At 39.1% G+C, this 21,416-nt stretch overlaps 2 protein-coding genes across 3 annotated transcripts in view; one reads left to right on the top strand and one right to left on the bottom strand.

Moving 5' to 3' along the window:
* GNG2 (G protein subunit gamma 2) overlaps positions 1-21,416 on the top strand; it is a 432,181-nt gene that overhangs the window by 331,751 nt on the left and 79,014 nt on the right. The window lies entirely within an intron of this gene.
* TXNDC16 (thioredoxin domain containing 16) overlaps positions 1-21,416 on the bottom strand; it is a 55,556-nt gene that overhangs the window by 12,150 nt on the left and 21,990 nt on the right. The window contains exons 10-15 of the mRNA XM_083378087.1: positions 19,226-19,286; positions 18,622-18,799; positions 16,697-16,843; positions 12,773-12,832; positions 8,230-8,398; positions 7,274-7,398 (exon numbers count right to left, since the gene is read on the bottom strand). Of these exons, the coding sequence (XP_083234213.1) occupies positions 7,274-7,398; positions 8,230-8,398; positions 12,773-12,832; positions 16,697-16,843; positions 18,622-18,799; positions 19,226-19,286 (740 nt within the window). The remainder of the gene's footprint in view (positions 1-7,273; positions 7,399-8,229; positions 8,399-12,772; positions 12,833-16,696; positions 16,844-18,621; positions 18,800-19,225; positions 19,287-21,416) is intronic.

Raw genomic sequence — 21,416 nt, 5'->3', positions numbered from 1 at the left:
GCAGTAAATGAAGTAAGTGTATATCATACAGTATTGCTCTCAACTGCAAAAAAAAAAAAAATTCCAAGGATATTTTATAAATAACTTTACTTATTTGTTTATTCCGTTTATATACTCAAGACACATAAACCTGTTTATTGCCAATACATGAGAACCTGAACAAAAACAGTCCATTGACACAAACAGGGAAAAACAGATTTTAGGAGAAGCCAACCAAAAGGGTAAATGTGAAATACAAAAGAGAAAAAGATGACTGTTGGGACATGGTATAGAGTTTCCTGCCTGAGCAGGGGGTTGGACTAGATGACCTCCAAGGTCCCTTCCAACTTTATTATTATTATTATTATTATTATTATTATTATTATTATTATTATTATTATTATTATTATTATTATTATTATATGGTACAGCACACAAGAGAAATAATTTTCCAGCAGAAGTGCCAGAACAGAGAAGGCCCTTCAATATGTGCATAGTACAAACTTTGAAATCATTAATGGAATCATAAAAAGGGGGTGCATCACAAGATGCAACGTAATAGGATGAATATATCCTATTAAGACTAGAACATTTTATTCTTAATCTTATTTCATCGGTATATATGAGTTTGGAATCCTTTCTGCTTAGTCTATAAATTTGAATGAATCAGACTTGCTGCCACTGAATAATGACCCAAAAAATGACATGTAGGAATTGGAGGGTTCAATTGATTTTGGTATCAGAACTACCAGGATACTTTGTCAGATGGTAACTCAATTTATCCTATTTTGTTGAAAATGAAATTTCTTAAATAGCATTAAGAAAAATGCAACTCCAAGGCTGATTTATATTATCAGAAGTTCCTTTATGTATAGTTTGTCACAGATATATAAAAATTGCTCTACCAAGAATACCATGTGAGATTTTCATTCTGCAAATTGCATCACTTGTTGGTGCATTTGTAGGCTTATCATTTACTCTAGCATTGGTCATTATCTAACCCATAATACAGCCACCAGGGCCCAAAATATTGGCCCTCTTGGGAGATGGACAAGATCAAGAGCCAGTGCCAGAATCCCTTCTAGAGCATCTGATGTCCCTACTAGGATTGGATATTTGGATTTTCAACAGCTTCTTACTCTTTACAATGGAGAATATGCAGGGCCACAAAACGTTTGGAAAACGCCGATGAGTAAATTCAGTTGCTCTTGGCTTTTCCTTAATAAAAGGTGAGGAGTAACCAATGCCCCAGATAATTTTTCAAATTATCCTATCAAATCAATGTGAATTTCTCCTTAAAAGATGAAGAAAATCTTACAGAACCATTGCTCCAAAGTGCTTCTTAGGAATATAAGAAAGATTGAAGGGTAGGCAATAGCTGTGGACAGTGCTTTTTTTCTAAAAAAAAAAAAGGTGCCGGAACTCTCACCTTGTTAATCTTTTATTTATATAATTTTATTTATATATTTATATAATTAAAAAAATTATATATTCGATTCTTAATGCATCTTTCAGGCATTCACCAGATAAACTAGAATTTGTTGTGAGCATCTCCTTAAATACAAACAGCTCATAAGCCAGACCTACCTATATTAGCAACCACATTATTGATGGCTTGTACATACCATTTTAAAGATATGATCACATTGGTTCAAGTGAATGAGATGCGCCTATAACCCAAAATGCATGCTATTAATTCATCCCTGCCAAAATAGTTATTTTCATCAGACTTAGTTGATGATGAACTTAGAACACTGAGTTCTGTTTTATCAAATTAATAGGGGTGAAAAATTGTGGGATAGCTCCATGTTTATATACTGCAGGTGGGTATAGTAAAGATGGAATATTATTTTGTCTACTTGGAAAATGATGTGTTGCACTTTAATAAAGGAGACAACCTTTGCATATATAGCAATAATAATAATAATAATAATAATAATAATAATAATAATAATAATAATAATAATAATAAAGTTGGAAGGGACCTTGGAGGTCATCTAGTCCAACCCCCTGCTAAGGCAGGAAACCCTATACCATTTCAGACAAATGGCTGTCCAGTCTCTTCTTAAAAACTTCCAGTGTTGGAGCAGTCACCACTTCTGGAGGCAGGTTGTCCCACTGGTTAGTTGTTCTAACTGTCAGGAAGTTTCTCCTTAGTTCTAGGTTGCTTCTCTCCTTGACTAGTTTCCATCCATTGCTTCTTGTCCTGCTTTCAGGTGCTTTGGAGAATAGCTTGACTCCCTCCTCTTTGTGGCAGCCCCTGAGATATTGGAACACTGCTATCATGTCACCCCTCACCCTTCTCTTCATTAAACTACACATACCCAATTCCAGCAATCGTTCCCTATATGTTTTAGCCTCCAGTCCCCCAATCATCTTTGCTGCTCTTCTCTGTACTCTTTCTAGAGTCTCGACATCTTTTTTACATCGTGGTGACCAAAACTGGATGCAGTATTCCAGGTGTGGCCTTACCAAGGCATTGTAAAGTGGTATTAGTACTTCACGTGATCTTGATTCTATCCCTCTGTTAATGCAGCCTAGCACTGTGTGGGCTTTTTTGGCAGCTGCAGCACACTGCTGGCTCATATTTAAGTGATTGTCCACTAGGACTCTGAGATCTCTTTCACAGTTACTACTATCAAGCAAGGTACCACCTATACTATACCTGTGCATTTCTAAAAGACAGTTTTATATTGAGTTCCTTTTGGAAGGACTAGCAGTGGGAGATGATAGATGTCTAATACAAGTGCATATGCTGCCTTCAACATATATGTGCTTAATTGATGGAGTCATGTTACTGACAAGATAATGAATTGCAAAGAAATTGTTATTAATACATAAGTTAAACATTTTGTTTCTATTTCTTTACAACTGCTGATAAAAAGTGGCCTGGATATGTTCAAATTATACACACAAGAGAACAGGCTTAGGTGAGAGGGAAAGTGTTACAATTCAATCTATTTATGAATATGAATGAATATGTCCATAATTGCCCAGTGTATTTTAACAATGATATAGAACTGTGCTATGAGGAGCTTACAATTTACATTTCTTATTCTTAGGGAATTAATGACAGAAAGAAAACGGATTGGAAAAAAGTAGATGCAAAAGTAACATTAGATAAATATGAGAAAATATAGTTGCATATCCTTAAGTAATTTATGGAAAAAATGCTTAAGATTACCACTTCAGATAGACGTACAAAATCTGCAAGAATCCAGATAACCACTAAAATAGTAGCCATGAGACACAGTTCCTGACTGAGGGAGTAAAGGAGACTGTCTTTTAGAAAGCTAACTTTCACTCTCAGGGGCCATTGAGGACCACCTCCTGAGCTTGGAGCTAAGTAGGGTCAAATCTAGTTAGTGCTTGGATGGCTGACTGTCAGGAAATCTCAGAGATGTAGGTTAGATTGGGGAGTGGGGGGTGGGGGGTCGGGGCATAAGGACACCAAAAAGGAGACAATGCAAACCAGTTATATACTGTTGCAAAAATAAAGGCTACCCAGATGTCTCCGTGAAATGAACAAGAGAGTACTTTAACTGAAGAAAAGTTTACCTTGCTAATCCTGCATGGTTCTAAAATTAGATTGGGCCAATGTAACCATGCCCTGGCGCAAACTAACAGCCAGCACTAGCCTGCAACCTCCCTAAATGCAGGGATCCAGCAACGGACAGGCACGGGCAGTGTCATAATTCACAGGACCTTTAATGGGCCTCCCCCTCCCCCCAGGCCCTCTTCCTTCACACCTGCTGTGGCTCAGGCGGCCTCACCTGCCTCCTCTGAACTTTGCTCGCAGCTGCAGCAGCAGCTCCCTCTCCAGAAGGAGAATAAAGAAAGACCCTATTGGCTTTCAAAAGCCAATAGAGGGAGTAGCACAGCTTGTGCAAAAGTCGAAAAAATCCATCAAAAAAAGGTTCCGGAACGCCGTTCTGAGCATTCTATGAGAAAAAAAGCCCTGGCTGTGGAACACTCATGCTTCTATTGGGAAAGCACCTCAGCAGATGAATGCTTGCAAGGGCAGTTTTTTCTGACATTGTGAGCCCTTATCAACTGTCCGAGTGTCAGTCTGATTACAAAGAGCAGTTCGGAGGAAGGACCAGATTTCACCAACAAAATGGATCAAACAAACAATTGATAGCAAAGGTCCTTCTGCCAGATTGCGGACTGTAAAAATGCTAGTCATGATAGATTTTCCTCGGCTAAATGAAGAGATTGGGTTGTCATGTAATAACAGTACCTTATACTCAGAAAACAGCTCTTCATATTAAATCAATCAGTCCATCAGTTTGACATTTGGCTTTGGGCTTTTTTGACACACTCTAGTTCTTTCTGTTTACCAATCTCTGAATTTTGAATAACTGAAATAGTTATTTATCAGTTTTCTCTCTTCTTTCTTTGCGTCACCCTTAATAACAGAAAAAATATAGTACAATTTTGAAGTTTATTATCAAAAGCAATGAAAACAAATTGTTGGTAATTATCTGACAATCTCAACTTAATTTCCTGCAGAAGCTGATTTATCAGCATATAAAAATCAGTGTTTCACCCAGCCATCAATTCAACAGGCAACAGAATCTAGAGCCAAGTACAGATATGCTGCTGCCCCCTATTGGCCTAAACAAACATGAACTTTAGAGAAGCAGAAATATTAAGACATAATGCAGTTCTTCAGTTCTTGAATGTGGATCAGAGGAACCTTCCAAAGTTACTGCTAAATTGTAATTTTAATGTGACAGAAAGAGAAAAGTATAAAAGACCTTGGGAATAATAATTTTAGTTTAGCTTAGTTTAATTAAATTCAATCTAGATTAGCCATTTTCTGGCCCCACCCACTTCCAAATTCTGGGAGTTGCTGTTTTAATGCTTCTTATGGGATCAGGTTGAAGAAGTTGAAGGAATATCTTAGAAGTTTGTTTAGCAAAAGTATAATGGAGCTGAATGAGGAGACACATCCTTAGAGTTCCAGGCCATTGTGGTGTCCCCCAAGGTCATAGGATCATGATTTTTGACATTCCCTGCTGGCTTTCCATTAGCAAAATCAATGGGAAAGTCTGTAGGAAGTCAGAGGTTGCGATCACATGAAATCCTCACTATCATGTGAGGACGGTCGTCATTTACCGTAGATTCCGGCGTATAAGACTACTTTTTAACCCATGAAAATCTTCTCAAAAGTCAGGGGTCGTCTTATGCTGAAACTTTAGGGACAGGGCTGGCTGGAAAACCTGGAGCAGATCTTCCATTTAGTCTGCGCAGGGAAAGCGGGACCAATTGGAGTAGAAGCTGCAGTCTGTGATTTTTTACAGGCTGGGGTCTGGGCTTCTTTCCTTCTAAAGTTGAAGAGCAGCTGTAGGCAGGTGGGGAATGCAAGAGCAATTTGAAAGGCAGGTGGGGAATGCATAGCCAGAGCAGCAGCTTAGCTCTAAGGAAACATTTGACTCCGGAACTGGGCGGGCTGGCTGGAAAACCTGGAGTGGATCTCCCATTTGGTCTTTTTTTTAATCCCATTTATATCCCACCCTTCTCCGAAGACTCAGGGCGGCTTACAATTTAAAGCACAAATCAATGTGCTTAGCAATAGCCTTCATTCTATGTATATGCCTGCCTATTAGAGCTTTCACCACCCCCCACAAGCAGCATTATTACAAAGTCAGCTTATTGCTCCCAACAATCTGAGTCCTCATTTTACCTACCTCAGAATGATGGAAGGCTGACTCAACCTTGAGCCTGGTGGGATGAGAACCTGCACTAATTGCAGGCAGCTGGGGTTACTTAAGGCTCTGCGCAGGGAAAGCTTTAGAGTGAATTAGGAAAAGTGAAAAAGTGAATTAGGAAAATAGGAAAAGGGTTGCTGGAATTGGGTACGTGTAGTTTAATGAAGAGAAGGGTGAGGGGTGACACGATAGCAGTGATCCAATATCTCAGGGGCTGCCACAAAGAAGAGGGAGCCAAGCTATTCTCCAAAGCACCTGAAAGCAGGACAAGAAGCAATGGATGGAAACTAGGCAAGGAGAGAAGCAACCTAGAACTAAGGAGAAACTTCCTGGCAGTTAGAACAATTAACCAGTGGAACAATCTGCCTCCAGAAGTGGTGAATGCTCCAACACTGAAAGTTTTTAAGAAGAGACTGGACAGCCATTTGTCTGAAATGGTATAGGGTTTCCTGCCTTAGCAGGGGGTTGGACTAGATGACCTCCAAGGTCCCTTCCAACAACTTCTTCTTCTTCTTCTTCTTCTTCTTATTATTATTATTATTATTATTATTATTATTATTATTATTATTATTATTATTATTTAATCCACTTGCACTGTTTTATGTTTACATGTTTGATGACAAACAGCCTTATGTTTATAAGTGACAGTTTTCCTACTATGTACCTGCATGTCATAAGCATTTGAATTAAAATTACCATATTAAAATCAAATCTGATGTTTTTTAATTTTTATTTGGTGTGCGTTGGAAGAGGGGTAGTCTTATACGGCGAGTATAGCCCAAACCCTATAATTTAACAGGAAATGTAGAGGGTCGTCTTATACGCCCAGTCGTCTTATACGTCGGAAAATACGGTAACAACTACAATCGGGGCAGCCAGAATTGCTGTTGCTAAGCAGCCTGGTCACATGACATCATACTTTGAAACTGCATTACTTAGCGATAGAGTTCCCTGTCCCGCTTGTCACAACCCAAGGTCTACCTGTACTCAACCTGTAAAACTGAGAAGTGACAGGAAAAAACCCCCAAGAAAATAAGAAGTAGAGCATGAGCAATTTCAGGTTTTCTAGGTCCAAGAACATCTGGTACCTGCCCCCCCCAATCCTTTCTGAATTTTTCCAATATATTCTAAATAGCATCTACATTTTGTGTGTGTGTGTGTGTGTGTGTGTGTGTGTGAGAGAGAGAGAGAGAGAGAGAGAGAGAGAGAGAGAGAGAGAGAGAGAGAGAGAGAGAGAGAGAGAGAGGGAGAAATAAAGGAAAAGGTGAAGTGCTTGTTTTTTAAAAATAAAATTATCTGAAGGATGTTTATATACTTTTTAAATTCATTCTTGATTCTCTGGCCACTTACCTCCCTAGATAATCCAAATTCTAGTATTATAAGGGAGAAAAAAATTACACTCACACACAATGTGAAGCAATAACCTTGTATAATACTGCCAGTGTCCTGTCTATTGGGTTGTTGTGAAAGATCGTAGCATAAATTTTGTTCTACAATCACAAGGCATTACAATGTATTATAACTTTCAGCAACACTGTATTTTGCAATAATGTTTGAAATAACCTAGGCAATGAATTTACCTTCACTCTTGCTTGAGTCAAATATTCCCAGAACAGAAACTGTGTGGTATGGTGAGTTTTTGTGACTTAAATATTCTTCTATTTCTTCAGGCGTCATCAATCTCACTGGACAAGAATTTCTGCTTCTAAAGATGTAAATTGAAACCAGACGTCAGGCCAATTTACAAGGGACAGTTTTATTTTATTTTGCTTTCACAGAATTCTGTTTCCTAGTTGCAGGACAACTCCATTCCCTGCATCCCCCACGTCTTCAACATTTTCCAAAACAATTTCAGAATGTTATGGAGAAATGTATGAATGCACATCTTGTTCTTTCATCTAATCTGAATGGCACATGTAAACTGTGCATGTTTGCTTCAGCTGTGAAATGTACTGCAGAGGCAAAGCTACCTCAGATTCAGGCTTTCTGAATTCTTCTTACTGAAAGCCCACATAGCATAGTAGTTAAGGTGTGAGATTTGGGGTTTGACCCTCCGCTTGACCATAAAGCTCTCTTGGTGGCATTGGTCCTACATTATTGCTAAATCTACCTCCTCACGGCATTGTTATTCTGTGGGTACAATTTAAGGGTCTACCCTGAAGTCTAGAGAAAAAGGGTGAGATACAAATGTAAGAAAAAACCCACCAAAAATGCAAGAGTTTGAATTTCACATTTCTCAACTACTTCTCAGCCAGTTCTTCCCTCAAGGATTTCAATCAATCAATCAATCAGAATAGAGCTGGAAGGGACCTTGGAGGTCTTCTAGTCCAACCCCCTGCTCAAGCAAGAGACCCTATACCATTTCAGACAAGTGTTATCCACATCCTTTCCATTTCTTCTCAGGTTTGGGTGAATTCCATGAATTTGCTTATATAATGTGGAAATAATGAGATTTTACATTCAAAGAAATCTAGAGGATAACAGGATCAGGAAAGTTTGCCCTAAAGTGACTCTTAACCAGCAACATAGTACTTACAGTTCAATGAACTTTCTCATCTCTTTGATCTCCCACATGCCAGAGTAAGCTGGCCATGCCCTTTCTCTTGCATACATCTTCATGGCAGGAAATTGGGTGACATTTTCCTGCAAGCAAAGCTGTGGCCAATCCCAGCAGTTTACCCTCGCAAGTGAAATCTCAGGAGTCCCTACAGAAAATGTGTGGAAAAAACAACAAAAGGGCAGTGATATAAATGTTTCTGGCTCTTTGTGTAAGATTCATGAAACTTTTTTTAAAAAAAAATCTAGAATTTGCTCCATTGACTACTTTTGTTTTATGAAGAACTGCTCTAGTTTTTATTCACTGCTTCTTCAGCTGACTTGGCCCAAATGATTTTCTGATACATCAAAAATAAGAATCATATTGGTTAGAATATCACAAGAACTTTGCTGAATCAGATCAAAGACCATCCATGAGCAACGTATGAAGACAGTGTGTTAGGCATATGGTGATAGCCTACATAATTGGGTTGAAAATATATAACCATGATGTTGTGACTTTAAGATGTTAATTGGCCATTGGGTATGTAAGTGTTCTCATGGCCATATGAGGGAGCTAGGAACGTAGCTTCTTTCTCTCTGAATTCTCTGTTCTCTCTACTATTGCTGTTTTGTTGTACTGTTGGTTTACTACTGTGATAAACCTGAATAACTGTGTATTGACCTCTGAACCTGTAAGAAGACTTTGTATTTGGAATACTCCTTGGACTGTTGTTATTGTGTATGACCTGGACTGTTTATTTTTCACCGTGCATTTTTGTTTTTACACCACCTCAAAAGTAAAATACTTTTTGTTTTCACAACTCAGTGTACTCTTGTGCTCTCAGTACTCTTCCTTGTCTGTGCAACTCCTTGGTAGCACAAGGAGACCTCTGCACAACAATTCCTAACACAGTGGCTCTTAAACCTGGAAGATCATACAATCAGTAGAATTTTGGTTCACTGCTATGAGTACTGGTACCAAATTCCAGCACTCGTTACGTATTGTAAAATATTGTAGAGTACTTTAGTTTACTCTCACCATAATGAAAATCATGGACATGTTCAGTAGGATTTCTAATTCTCTTTTTTAAGAAAAGCCATCTTTGATCCTTGTGATTCCATTACAGGCTGCTTTTAATAACTGGAGGATTAAATGTTCAGAATTAAATTTCACACGGCATAAAAAGAAACAATGATTCTCAGGAAACACATTCTCAACACCCCTTTGAATAGAAAGGTTAATTGTATGTTTCTTTCTGTCTCTGAAGTAAAGTTAAGTGAAAAAAGCAAAAAAAATAACAATTAACAAACAAAAGAGTACAGGAATACCTTGATCAAACAAAGAGTTTCTAAGAAAAGCAAGTTTTGTCTTTCATTTAAAATTAAAACTAGAAAATTAACATCCAAATATTTATGGCAGTGGTCAGGGAGTTGAAAGGCCAATTCCAAGATAGATGTAATGTTTTTAACTAGTTCTTTAAAAAGAGCAGCATTAAAATTTAAGACTGCCTAGAAGCTACTGATCTTCTGGAGCACCCCAGGCAGTCATTTGTTAAATGCTATGTTATCACCAGAAGAAGCTGGATCATAGACCCCTATAGATGCTACATCATATTTAATACCTTAAACCAGTGTGGTACCATCCCCAAATTAAAGAAAAATAAATGTAACTTTTTGAAATGACTAAGATCCTAGAAACTAGACAACTCTCTAGTTGAGACATTGAGTCTCTGGAAAGAGTGCAGAGAAGAGCAACAAAAATGATTAAAGGCTGGAGGCTAAAATGTATAAAGAACGGTTACAGGAATTGGGCATGCCTGGTCTAATGAAAAGAAGGATTAGGGGAAACATGTTCCAATATCTGAGGAGCTTCTACAAAGACAAGGGAGTCAAACTATTTTCCAAAGCACCAAAAGGCAAGACAAGAAATAATGGTTGGAAAGTAATGAAGGACAGAAGCAACCTAGAACTAAGGAGAAATTTCCTAACGGTGAGATCAATCAACCAATGGAATAGCTTGCCTTCAAAAGTTGTGGGTCCTCTATTACTGTAGGCTTTCAAAAAGACACTGGATAGCCACTTGTCTCAAATTGTATAGGATCATCTGCTCGAGCAGCAGTTAGGTTAGAAGATTCCAAGGTCCCTTCCAATCTATTATTCTACGTTCTATGTTCTCATGAGATTTTGCTGTGCTTGCATGAGATCATGAGGTTTTTTTCAGCCCTTCTTTCACAAGTCCTCATGGATTTTGGGAAATGATTACAGAAATTTCTTGGCAACTTCAGGACTGATTGATTGATTGACTGATTGATTTGGCATGCTGGACAATCACTTGAGATCAAGTGATGGCAGCTGGGAAACAAAGACTGCCAGCCTTTGGGAGAAAAGAAATAACTGCAACTGCATCAGAATTTACAAAGTATATTCTGCCAAAAACAATTTTTTATTGTTTTACGTATTGATTTGTTCCAAGGCTTAGCCCAAGAACTGACAATACATTCTAGGACTACCCACTGAATAAAATTAATACTACAGTCTTTTTAAAAATGCTACTCTTTGAATCAATAGTCAAGCCTACTGAAAAGTTGACTTACATTATTATAAATCACTCAGCAGTAGCATGGCTGTTTTTCCAGCCTGACCAAAAGTATTTAATGCCAGGAAAAGGGAGTCATTATAAATCAATGTAAAATATTGGAATAAACATAAACACAGAGAGACACCTTAACATTTAAAACAAGGCAGATCAATCTCTTAAGTGGCTTAAATTAAAGTACATTAGATTTTGATGCATTTGTGAAAGTGCCTCTTGGCATTTTCCAGCTACTTAGCAACCATCCTAGTAGACAAAGTTATAGTTCAGATTATCTTCCTAAACAAAAGTGTCACCTAAATGCTAGCCATTACATGTTTGTAAGTAAGTAGGTACTTTATTATTTAGATTTAGATTTAGATTTATATAACCGTTATGGACATTTTTTACTGTGGGCACAATGGCACACATTAAAGATGAAATTTACTTCCTTCCTCTCAAAGTGTACACATACATAACACACATTTAAGCATACTATCTTTGAACTATGGTGCTGGAGAAGACTCCTGCGAGTCCCTTGGACTGCAAGGCGATCAAACCTTTCAGTCCTAGAGGAGATCAACCCCGACTGCTCTTTAGAAGGCCAGATCCTGAAGTTGAAACTCAAATACTTTGGCCACCTAATGAGAAGGAAGGACTCACTGGAGAAGAGCCTAATGCTGGGAAAGGTTGAGGGCAATAGAAGAAGGGGATGACAGAGAATGAGGTGGCTGGATGGAGTCACTGAAGCAGTAGGCGTGAGCTTAAATGGACTTCAGAAGATGGTAGAGGACAGGAAGGCCTGGAGGAACGTTGTCCATGGGGTCACGATGGGTTGGACACAACTTCGCAACCAACAACAAGCATACTATACACAACATATGTATAGACCTACGCCCTTACATATAAGTAACATATAAATATCAATCACTGTCCATCTTGAATAAGAAACGGAAGGAGGAAGCTTTAGAGTTCACAAGGTTAATACTGTATGGAACAAAACTGTGACTGAATCTGGATGTTCTGCTTTGGATACCACGGAGCCTCCTCCCAGATGGCAACAAGGAAAACAGGTTGTGAAGAGGGTCACTACACATTTCTTCTCTTTTAGATTCATGGATACCTTAAAAGAGACCAACCCTCCTAACAAACCCTACCGAAACTCCCTGCTGCAGCTGCATTCAAAAGTGAAGTTGGTCAGCTGAGTGCAACATATCTGACATCTGTTTATTGTGTCCAGCTTTTTAAGGGAATGAGTTGGCAGGGTGTTCGTATGCAGCTAGTTCACTTGCTGCTTTTCTGCCTATTGTCAAACAGTAGGCATGCAGGACATACTCTCAGCTGTGCATTATAATTCCGTTTAGTGACGTCAAAGTCTGCCAGGAATACAAAAAAAAATAAAGACAGTGGAGTTCTGAGAAGTAACTAATATAAACACTCATTTAGAAAATGACCCAACTATTGTTTAACAAATTCAAAGGGAAGTCATTCCTGAAGACTAAACCATCTTTGATAATGCTCAAGATGTCTTTGTGATTGTCAGAATTCCCAGCCAACCTATTTCTAAACAGAGCACTTTCTAAAATTTTATGTATAAAATAGGAAATATTTCACAATATTTTTGTTTCTTAAAAAAAGTGTCATCTCTACTATTTTTCTAGTTTTTTAGATCTCTGCATTCTAGGTTAGCAAGCAATGGTGTTCTTTCAAAGCACTGGAAGGATGTCAAACTGGGACAGACAGAAATATGACAGGTTTTTCTTTATGGGAGGCTTTCAAGCAAAGTTGGACAAATATTTCTTTGGGATTCTATAGCTCAGTTTTTCCCTTTGTGCCACTAGGCATCGCCAGCTTTTCCACTTACCAAAATTAACATTAAGCTGAATTAATCATGTGAAATAACAACCTCTTATTAAATGAAATTTAAGGAAATAGACAAGCCACAGCAACCATACTGACTGAGCCATACCTTTCAACTGAGTAGCAACTTCAAGGAAAAACTGCATCACCACCAGAGAGACAGTTTCCCCTGTAATGAGAACAGAAAAAGTAACCCAGTATTTCAGATACCAGAGCATCTGGAGTCTTTCAAAACTTAAGACACAAAGGAATATGAGTCCATATCAATAAAACTCAACTTTCTTTTGACAGCATCTTTTATACCAGACAAAGTATCCAGAAATTTCAAAAAATGCACAGGTAAGATGCTACCTGGTACAAGTTCAAAGGTGATTTGATGCCTGTGCTGAAAGATTTGAACCGGTTGCCAGTAGTTATTAGGCACAATTTAAGATGTTAGTATTAATCCCTAAAGCCTTAAACAGCTAATGGACATACTGTATATGGGTCTAAACCTCGAAAGCCTAGACTGATGGACCCAGTTGAGTTCCATAAGAGGTTTGGGATTTTCCCTGAAGATTTGATGGGCAATTCAGCTAAGGTCTTAGCCACTGGCCGGAGTGGGCAGATGGCTGAGACTCTGGACAGATAACATTTATCTGGCTTCTCCATATGCACAGCTCTCAACTTGCACCATGGTTCTCCAAAAAACTCTGAGGGATGAAGCACCAGGCGACAGTGAATTCTAGTCCTGCCTTAGGCATGAAAGCCGGCTGGATGACTTTGGGTCATTTTCTCTCAGTTCAACGGACCTCATAGGCTTGTTATTATTGTTGTTGTTGTGGGGAAAATAGAAAAGAGGGAAGAGTAGCAGCTATTTATCATGACAATAAAGGTGGGAAAGAAAGAGAAAGAAAGAAAGAAAGAAAGAAAGAAAGAAAGAAAGAAAGAAAGAAAGAAAGAAAGAAAGAAAGAAGAGAAAGAAAGAAAGAAAGAAAGAAAGAAAGAAAGAAAGAAAGAAAGAAAGAAAGAAAGAAAGAAAGAGAAAGAAAGGAAGGAAGGAAGGAAGGAAGGAAGGAAGGAAGGAAGGAAGGAAGGAAGGAAGGAAGGAAGGAAGAATTGTACAGTGTATCTCACAAAGATAAAGGGAGAGGAAGGGGAAGGACATTCAGACTTGCAAGACTCTGTTACTATAACCTTTTATAAAAGTTATTTTAGCATGCATAGCTTTGATTTCCTATTCTGGTTTACCTTAGAGGCCTGACAGATACCATCAATCACATTATCCTTCTGGAGTGTCTATAAGATTTGGGAATGTGTGTAGGGGGGGGCACCATTTTGGGTGGTTCTCCTCCATTCCCCACTTTGGTATATCAAAGAGGATCTTTTCCTAACGGTTGCCAAGCTATGAAATTTACTCTCTCAGGATATGCATTTGGTTCTTCCGTGTTCAGAGAATATATTTTTGTCCCATTCTTATTTCTTAATTAATTTTAATGTTATGTTACTGTTGTTGTTTTTTAAAAAGCAGCTCTCTTTAATAGAAAAAATGGGGTATATTTTCAGTGAATAAATAGGTCTGTCTTTGGCTTCTTTGGTTTTGTCCTTAGAGAGTGAAAAGCCCAGCTAGTCAGAACACAAGATGCAACTAAACTAGAATATTGCCCAACTGCCAGCACTCATAAGACTGGAACAGCAGCAAAGAGCTCATAAAAACGTGTTTTTGTGGAATGAGGCAGGATGGATAGAAGGCTATGTAACCCAAGAGCCATGCCAGGAGATAGGGCCAATACACTTGTATTTTATCTTTTTTTAATAACACTCCTGGGATTCTTTTGGACTGAAAAGCAGGATCAACCTCAAGTAAACAAGAGCCCTGCATGATCCTAATAAAGTTCCAATAAACTCAGCATCCTGTTTCCCTGAAATTACGTTACTTATGTTTCTATAAAGCCTTTCCTCTTATTGTACCATAGGATGGAGTCTTTAGAGATGCTGCCAATGAACGTAAAGGTTTCATAACCAATTTATATTCCACAGATTACTGTTCTTCATTTAAAAGTTTCCAAATGCTTATTATTATTATTATTGACAGGTTTATGTCCCATCTTCATCCAAGATCTGAACACAACATTCATAGCACTTCCTCTTTCAAGTTTTCCAGCAGCAACTCCTGATGGTAGATGAGCTCAAAGACAGTGACTGGTGTAGGGTACTTCCCGTATCCGAGGGTAGATGTGAAACTGGGTTTTCCCAATTGTAGCCCAGTATCTTAACACTCACTCTATACTGGTTCTCCTCTTTTGGTAGAGAAATCCTGTTCTTACTTGGGCCTTCTACCAGTGGTTTCCAGCATGATTATGAAGAACGGTATGTTGCTCAGCCCAAAGATGACCAAATGAAATCAATAAAGTCCAAACCTCTATTTGCTTATACCTAATGGACAAAAAGGGACGCGGTGGCTCAGTGGGTTAGGACGCTGAGCTTGTCGATCAGAAGATCAGCAGTTTGGCGGGTCGAATCCCGAGTGCCGCGTAGCAGAGTGAGCGTCTGTTACTCGTCCCACTTCTGCCAACCTAGCAGTTCGAAAGCACATAAATGTTGTGACTCAGGGCCAGCCTGTGGGTCCGACAGCCGGGTCCGATGTATCGGAGGACTCAGATGAGGGGGAGGAGGGAGACGAACCGGCTGATGATGGTTTGGAGGCTTTGCAGAGTCCTCAGCCGGGGACCTCTTCTCAGCTGCGTGAGCCCGAGAGTGCGGAGGATGATGACCCACAGCTGGCCCTGTTCAAGGACGCCCGACGCAGGAGGCAGTCGAGCAGGAACAAACAAAGAAAGGCTATGGGACTCCTCGGGAGGAGGCACAGGGAGACCACGCCCTGAGCTCTCTATAAAAGGAGTGTTTGGGGAGGGGCTGGTTGCTGAAAGCAACTTTTCCGCTTGAGAAGACAAGCTCTAGTGTTTTTGTTAACTGCGTAATTAAATCTTGGCAGAAGCCTTTTAGCCTTGGACGCTCTCCAGTCTCTTCTTTTGAATAGGGGTTTGCTAGAAGAGGGCTGGTTCAGAACAATAAAAATGCAAATAGAAAAATAGGGACTACTACGGTGGGAAGGTAACAGTGTTCCGTGCGCCTTTGGCGTCTAGTCATGCCGGCCACATGACCATGGAGACGTCCTCGGACAAGTGCTGGCTCTTCGGCTTTGAAACGGAGATGAGCACTGGCCCCTAGAGTCAGAAACGACTAGCCCGCATGTGCGGGGGAACCTTTACCTTTACCTAATGGACAAAATCTTGCCAAGCTAAAGCTATAATTTTCTAACTTACAAGATATAACCTAAGAGATTCTAGGGTGTGGCTACTCTGAATCTCTTCCTCTTTCCCTCCTCCCGTTCAGGAGTATGCAGTGTCTTTTTTTTATTGAAAAGTTTTACAATACATTTTATTTTTACCACAACAAAACAAAACCCTTCCCAACCCCCTCCCCTCTTCCCAACCCTCCCCAATACCTCCCTCCCTCCCCATCCCCCCTCCCCGACTTCCCAGAGCTAAATACAAGGTATAAAAATACAAACAATCCTAATCTACCATATGCAAACAACAATAAACTATTAAATCTATCGCACTTTAACTCTTATAAAATAACTACAAGCCATATAAATATCACATCTGTACTTATTCAAATGCTAAGTGAAACTTTTTAGTCCCATATTTATTCTGAATATAATCAATCCATTTTTCCCACTCCACAATATATCTCTGTTGCGAATGGTCTTTGCAGTGTCTTGATCAAGATGTTTCTCTCATGAGATTTACTACCTCATGCCTGCAAAAGCTCTGTGTTGCCAAAACTCTTCTCTACTGATTCTCCTGGTACACAGTCACAAACAGCCTCACCTACTTATTCATTTTATTTATCTATCAAGTTTGTATGGCCGCCCATCTCACAACCTATGCAAACTAAGCATTTAAAACAGCTTAAATTCTAAAGAGCACTAGAGCAAATAGAAGACACCAAAACCACACTGCAGAACACCTTGCAAAATCTGACTTACAGCTGGCATAGAAGAACACTGCTGTATGGTTGGTCTCTGCCAGAAATGAGAGGAAGGAGTCTTCTGCCAGGGTATGGATGCGTTCCAGGGGGAGTTCACGCTTCCGATCTCTGACAACAGATTCCACCACCTCATCATCCTGAATTTCTGCAAAGCAGACACACATTGTAATTTACAAAAGCAACAGGGTGGAGAAAAGGTACTTATATTAGCATTGGTCTGAATACACTCTGAGGAAGAATGATGGAGAAAATGAAATGGAACTGTCTTTTTGGCAGCCATCACTTGCTTCGGGTTTTATAGGTTTCTTAGTACAAGGTTCATAATGTACCTCCTCCCAAACAGACCTGCCTCTTGTTTCTCACCACCACCATCTGCCCCTTCGCTTGCCCCTTCCTTGAGGTTGGGGTTGCCTAGACATTGCTGAATTTAACACCCAGCATCCCTTATCACTGGCCATCCTCCTAGAGAAGAGTAGTTCAACTTTATGGTTTGGGCTTAGCAGGAGAAGGCAACACAAATGGTCATGGCTGCTCCTTGTTCTTGTTTCCATCACCAGTTGATGGTTCAATAAGATCTTCCAAAAAAGGTGACAAGAGATAAGAAGAAAGAAGAATGACAACTTTGGGAAAACAGCAATAAGATTCCTCTGAATCCTGGCAAGTAGGACAATGCCAATCTCTGACCTCTATCCTTTGGTCAGCCAAAGCAGAAAGAGGCCATTGGACCTTTGTCAGCAAAATCAGAGGCAAAAGATGTCCAGTAGGAAAGCCTCTTTAAGATATAGTAAAAAAAAAAGGATGTGACTCAAAGAATAGTCAAGAACTATTAAAAAAAGACTTATCAGCTGAAGTTAAGAGACCATGAGATGACTGCCTTCCCTCTTGCTAAAGTTTTGGGAATCCGGTTGAGCTACATTAGAGAGACAATTGTAAAAAAAAAAAAAAACCCACAATATTTTGGTGTAAGTATGCTCAAAAATAATGACTATTATCTGGGGAAAGGCTTGCCTAGACACAGAATGGCCCTATCATAAAATATTTATTTTCTAGAAAGCAAACTGCCGAATTTTCTCCCTAATACCCTCCTTCCCTGCAGGATACTATCAACTCATAGTTTAAAAAAGAACATATTTTTGCGCTGCCAATGGATACCTTTACTAACAAAATACTAGGCCGCAGTTGTTTATCATGTTTATTTTCAGCTCCAAGCCCTATGAAGAATTCAAGGGAATTCTGGGGAATAAATGATTTGGAAACTGCTCTCCAGCAAGGGCACTGCAAATGCTGGTGGCCTCTGATGCAAATATCGACCCTTGTTAGCTTTTAGCAACCAGCCAATATTGGTTATGTGCTGCCCTCTAGCTGGGCCAATATACAATAATATGTAGAAAACGTGTGACTGCAGAACAATTGCGTAAATAATTTGCTCATCTCTGGCGAATATGGAATCCATCCAGGCTACCAGGAAAATAAAATTTATCAAAAATCAGCATTTTGAGCATATTATTTTAACTATCAAGCTATAGAAGGATGGCAATGAAATGTGTTATTGAAAAAGGAGAATATTTGTATCTCAGGGTTGAAATGAGGAGTCCCTGGTGCTCTCTTGAGCTTGGTTGTTTTCTTGCAGATGTTTCATTACCCAAACGAGGTGACATCATCAGTGCTAGCAGATGACAGCAGCTAAATGCAGATGACCTTTAATATGTAGATGATGTACCTAGTTTGGGTAATGAAACACCTGCAAGAAAACAACCTTATCAGAGAGCACCAATGACCCCTCAATGAAATGTGTATCAGACAGGCTAGCAGCGAATACAATAAGAAAAATATTTTTGTCTACTTTTTTTTTAATCGGAAAGCAAAGATATAAATTTGTGAAAACTTAATAGGTCAAAGACACTTCTGAAGAATCTTAATTACCTTGTTCATTGTTCTCATTCTTCACTCCCTCTTCCTCCTCCTCCTCCTCCTCCTCCTCCTCCTCTTCATAAACCTCTTCTTCATTATTATCCAGACAAGGTTTGCTCTGCTCACCGTTTATCACCAATGCTACAATTTCATCAGTGTCTTTCAAAGTGAGGTATTTAACAGGCATATCCTGCAAAGATGCAAATATCCAAAAATGTGACCCAAAATATGATGTAAGAGAGAGTTCAGATTTCAACTGGTAACTAATTGTTCAGCACACCACATAATCAGAGGTAAGGCATGGGAATTATTATAATCCTTATAAACAAATGGGGTTTCTAATATTGAATATTGATCTTCAATCAAATCTCCAACTGTCAGTATTAGATGCATTTTGACTGACACTGTTAAAAGCTGTCTGGAAATATTCCAAGGTTATCATCACCAATAAAAAATACATTACTACTATACTCTCTATATCACAGAACAGCTAAGGCTGCAAATTTTATGTGCATAGTTCTGGAACTAAGCAGGAGCATTTCCTTTCCAGCAGACAAACCTAGGATTGCACAATAAATTAAAAAGTCGGTCCAAAAAATCTACAATGACCACTTACCTCCTCAATTGTCTTGATAGCCACATTGTATCGGGAAGAAACATCCAGACCAACAGAATTCCTTTAATGACATAAAAGTTTAAATTGTGAATTACAATATAGAGAGAATCACGCCTTTGCAACGTTTTCAGAGATAAACAAGCAATATTGCATCAGAGCACATTATTATTGTGTTCAAATTATTCAAAACTTCTTGGTACAAAAACAAATGCTCCATGAAAAATGATTAGCATGTCAGAGAGATTAAATGAAAACCCTTTTGCCCTGATGTGCTACTTATCCATGTCTATAGATATAAGGGAGAAAGTGATGGTCTTATCTAGAAATGCAGCCAAAGTATTAACTTGTTAAAATTCTTTTTGTCCTAATTAGACATAGACATAAAAGCATAGGGCTGAAAGGGACTTTGGAGGTCTTCTAGTCCAACTCCCTGCCCAAGGCAGGAGTCCTTTTACCCTCCCAGACAAATGGTTGTCCAGTGTTTTCTTGAAGACCTCCAGCCATGGAGCACCCACAACTCTGGAAGGCAAGCTGTTCCATGGATTGTTCTCATTGTCAGGAAATTTCTCCTTAGTTCCAGGAGGAATCTCCTTTCTACCCATTGTTCCTTGTCTTGCCTTCAAGTACTTTGGAGAATAAGTCAACCCTCTCTTCTCTGTGAAAACCCTTCAACTTATTTTGCTTGACTGCCCTTCTCAATCCACTTGTCCTTAATCCCTAATTTCTCTTATCTATCCAAATGTTCTTTCTCTGTGACAAATTTCCTCTTGGGTCTGAGACCAAACTTTCAGGAGCCCAGGTATACAGTACCTCCAGGTCCTTTGGTTCTGCCAACAATATTCCCAACAAAACTCTTAGCAAAATATATGGAACTCTCTCCTTAGCTACAACACATGTACACAGAGACGGCAAAAGATGCCGAGCCACAGACTTCACTGAGAAGTCCAGTCATGGCATCCAGGGTTACCTGCTTTATAAAAAGAATTGTTTCATATTGCTTTTACTTGCTTCCTTCCAGCAATGCTTGAAGATCAAATTGTACATTACACAACTGCATATACATAATAGAGCACAAGTAAACATTAACAGCATGAAAGTCACAGAACCACATGGAAGCTGAAGAAGCTGAAACTTTCTCTTGTTTAGGTTCAGAGACCTATTCACCATCATCCCTGCATCCATCCCTACATGAATTATTGTGGAATTATCATATTATTTTGCTTTGATCTAAAGCAAAGTAAAATCAAATTTGTGTCCTGACCCTTCCCACTACTTTTGGAAGTATGGTCCAGCAAAGCCTTCTGTCTGCCATTCCTAACACACACACACACACACACACACACACACACACACACACACACACACACACAACACACATACCAGCTAAGGTGTATGACCTCTCACTAAGCTGAAATTTGAAAGAAAAGCAGATGTGGATTCTGCCTAGTCCAGCTACATTTATGATCTGGTTCATTTTACATTCCTTACAAAACAACTCATTCTGCCAAAGTTGTAAATGAAACCTACAAAAGCTGTACTGTAGTGCCCCCTGGTATTCCTTGCCATATTGCAGTTATCCTTCCATGAGTCATTTCTGCCACCCCAGAAGTGGCCAAATTTTAACTGCCCACAGGTTTTTGGCATGTAATTGTTAGGGTAAGGGGTGCCGGAAGTTGTAGCTCAACAACTTCTGGCCAATTATAAATCCAAATGATGCTAAAATTACAGTATCTCACAAGCAAAAGTTGCAAAATGGTATGAATGCACAATCTAATACGCACTTTCTTTTTTTAATAGCAAATGTTCAGAGGTTTAAAGGCTTTCAGTCATTTAACCAATGGTTAGTAAAGACTGACAGGCACAAATAACATTTCAATAAGCTAATGGTTTGAATAATAGCTTATTCTCCCTCTCCTAGCTTAACTACAAACTTATCAAATTATGAAAGATAAGCAAGTATATTCAGCTCTTGCAGAATTCATCTTTTATTTATTTCAGCAGACTGCTCATGTTGTGAACTCATGCCTGCTCTTTTCTATCTGCGCTGACAAGATCTTATATTGCTGATGTTGTTTAATTGCAGGAAGGAGCATTACTGCAGGAACACCTGCCCATCTATAGCCTGTTTCAGTCAAATCCATCCTATTTGCTAGGAATAATGAGAACAGCTTTCAAACATTTCTTGCAGACA

Source organism: Vipera ursinii (genome assembly GCF_947247035.1).
Source record: "Vipera ursinii genome assembly, chromosome: 1".
NCBI lineage: Eukaryota > Metazoa > Chordata > Lepidosauria > Squamata > Viperidae > Vipera > Vipera ursinii.
This window is presented reverse-complemented; position numbering and strand designations above follow the sequence as displayed.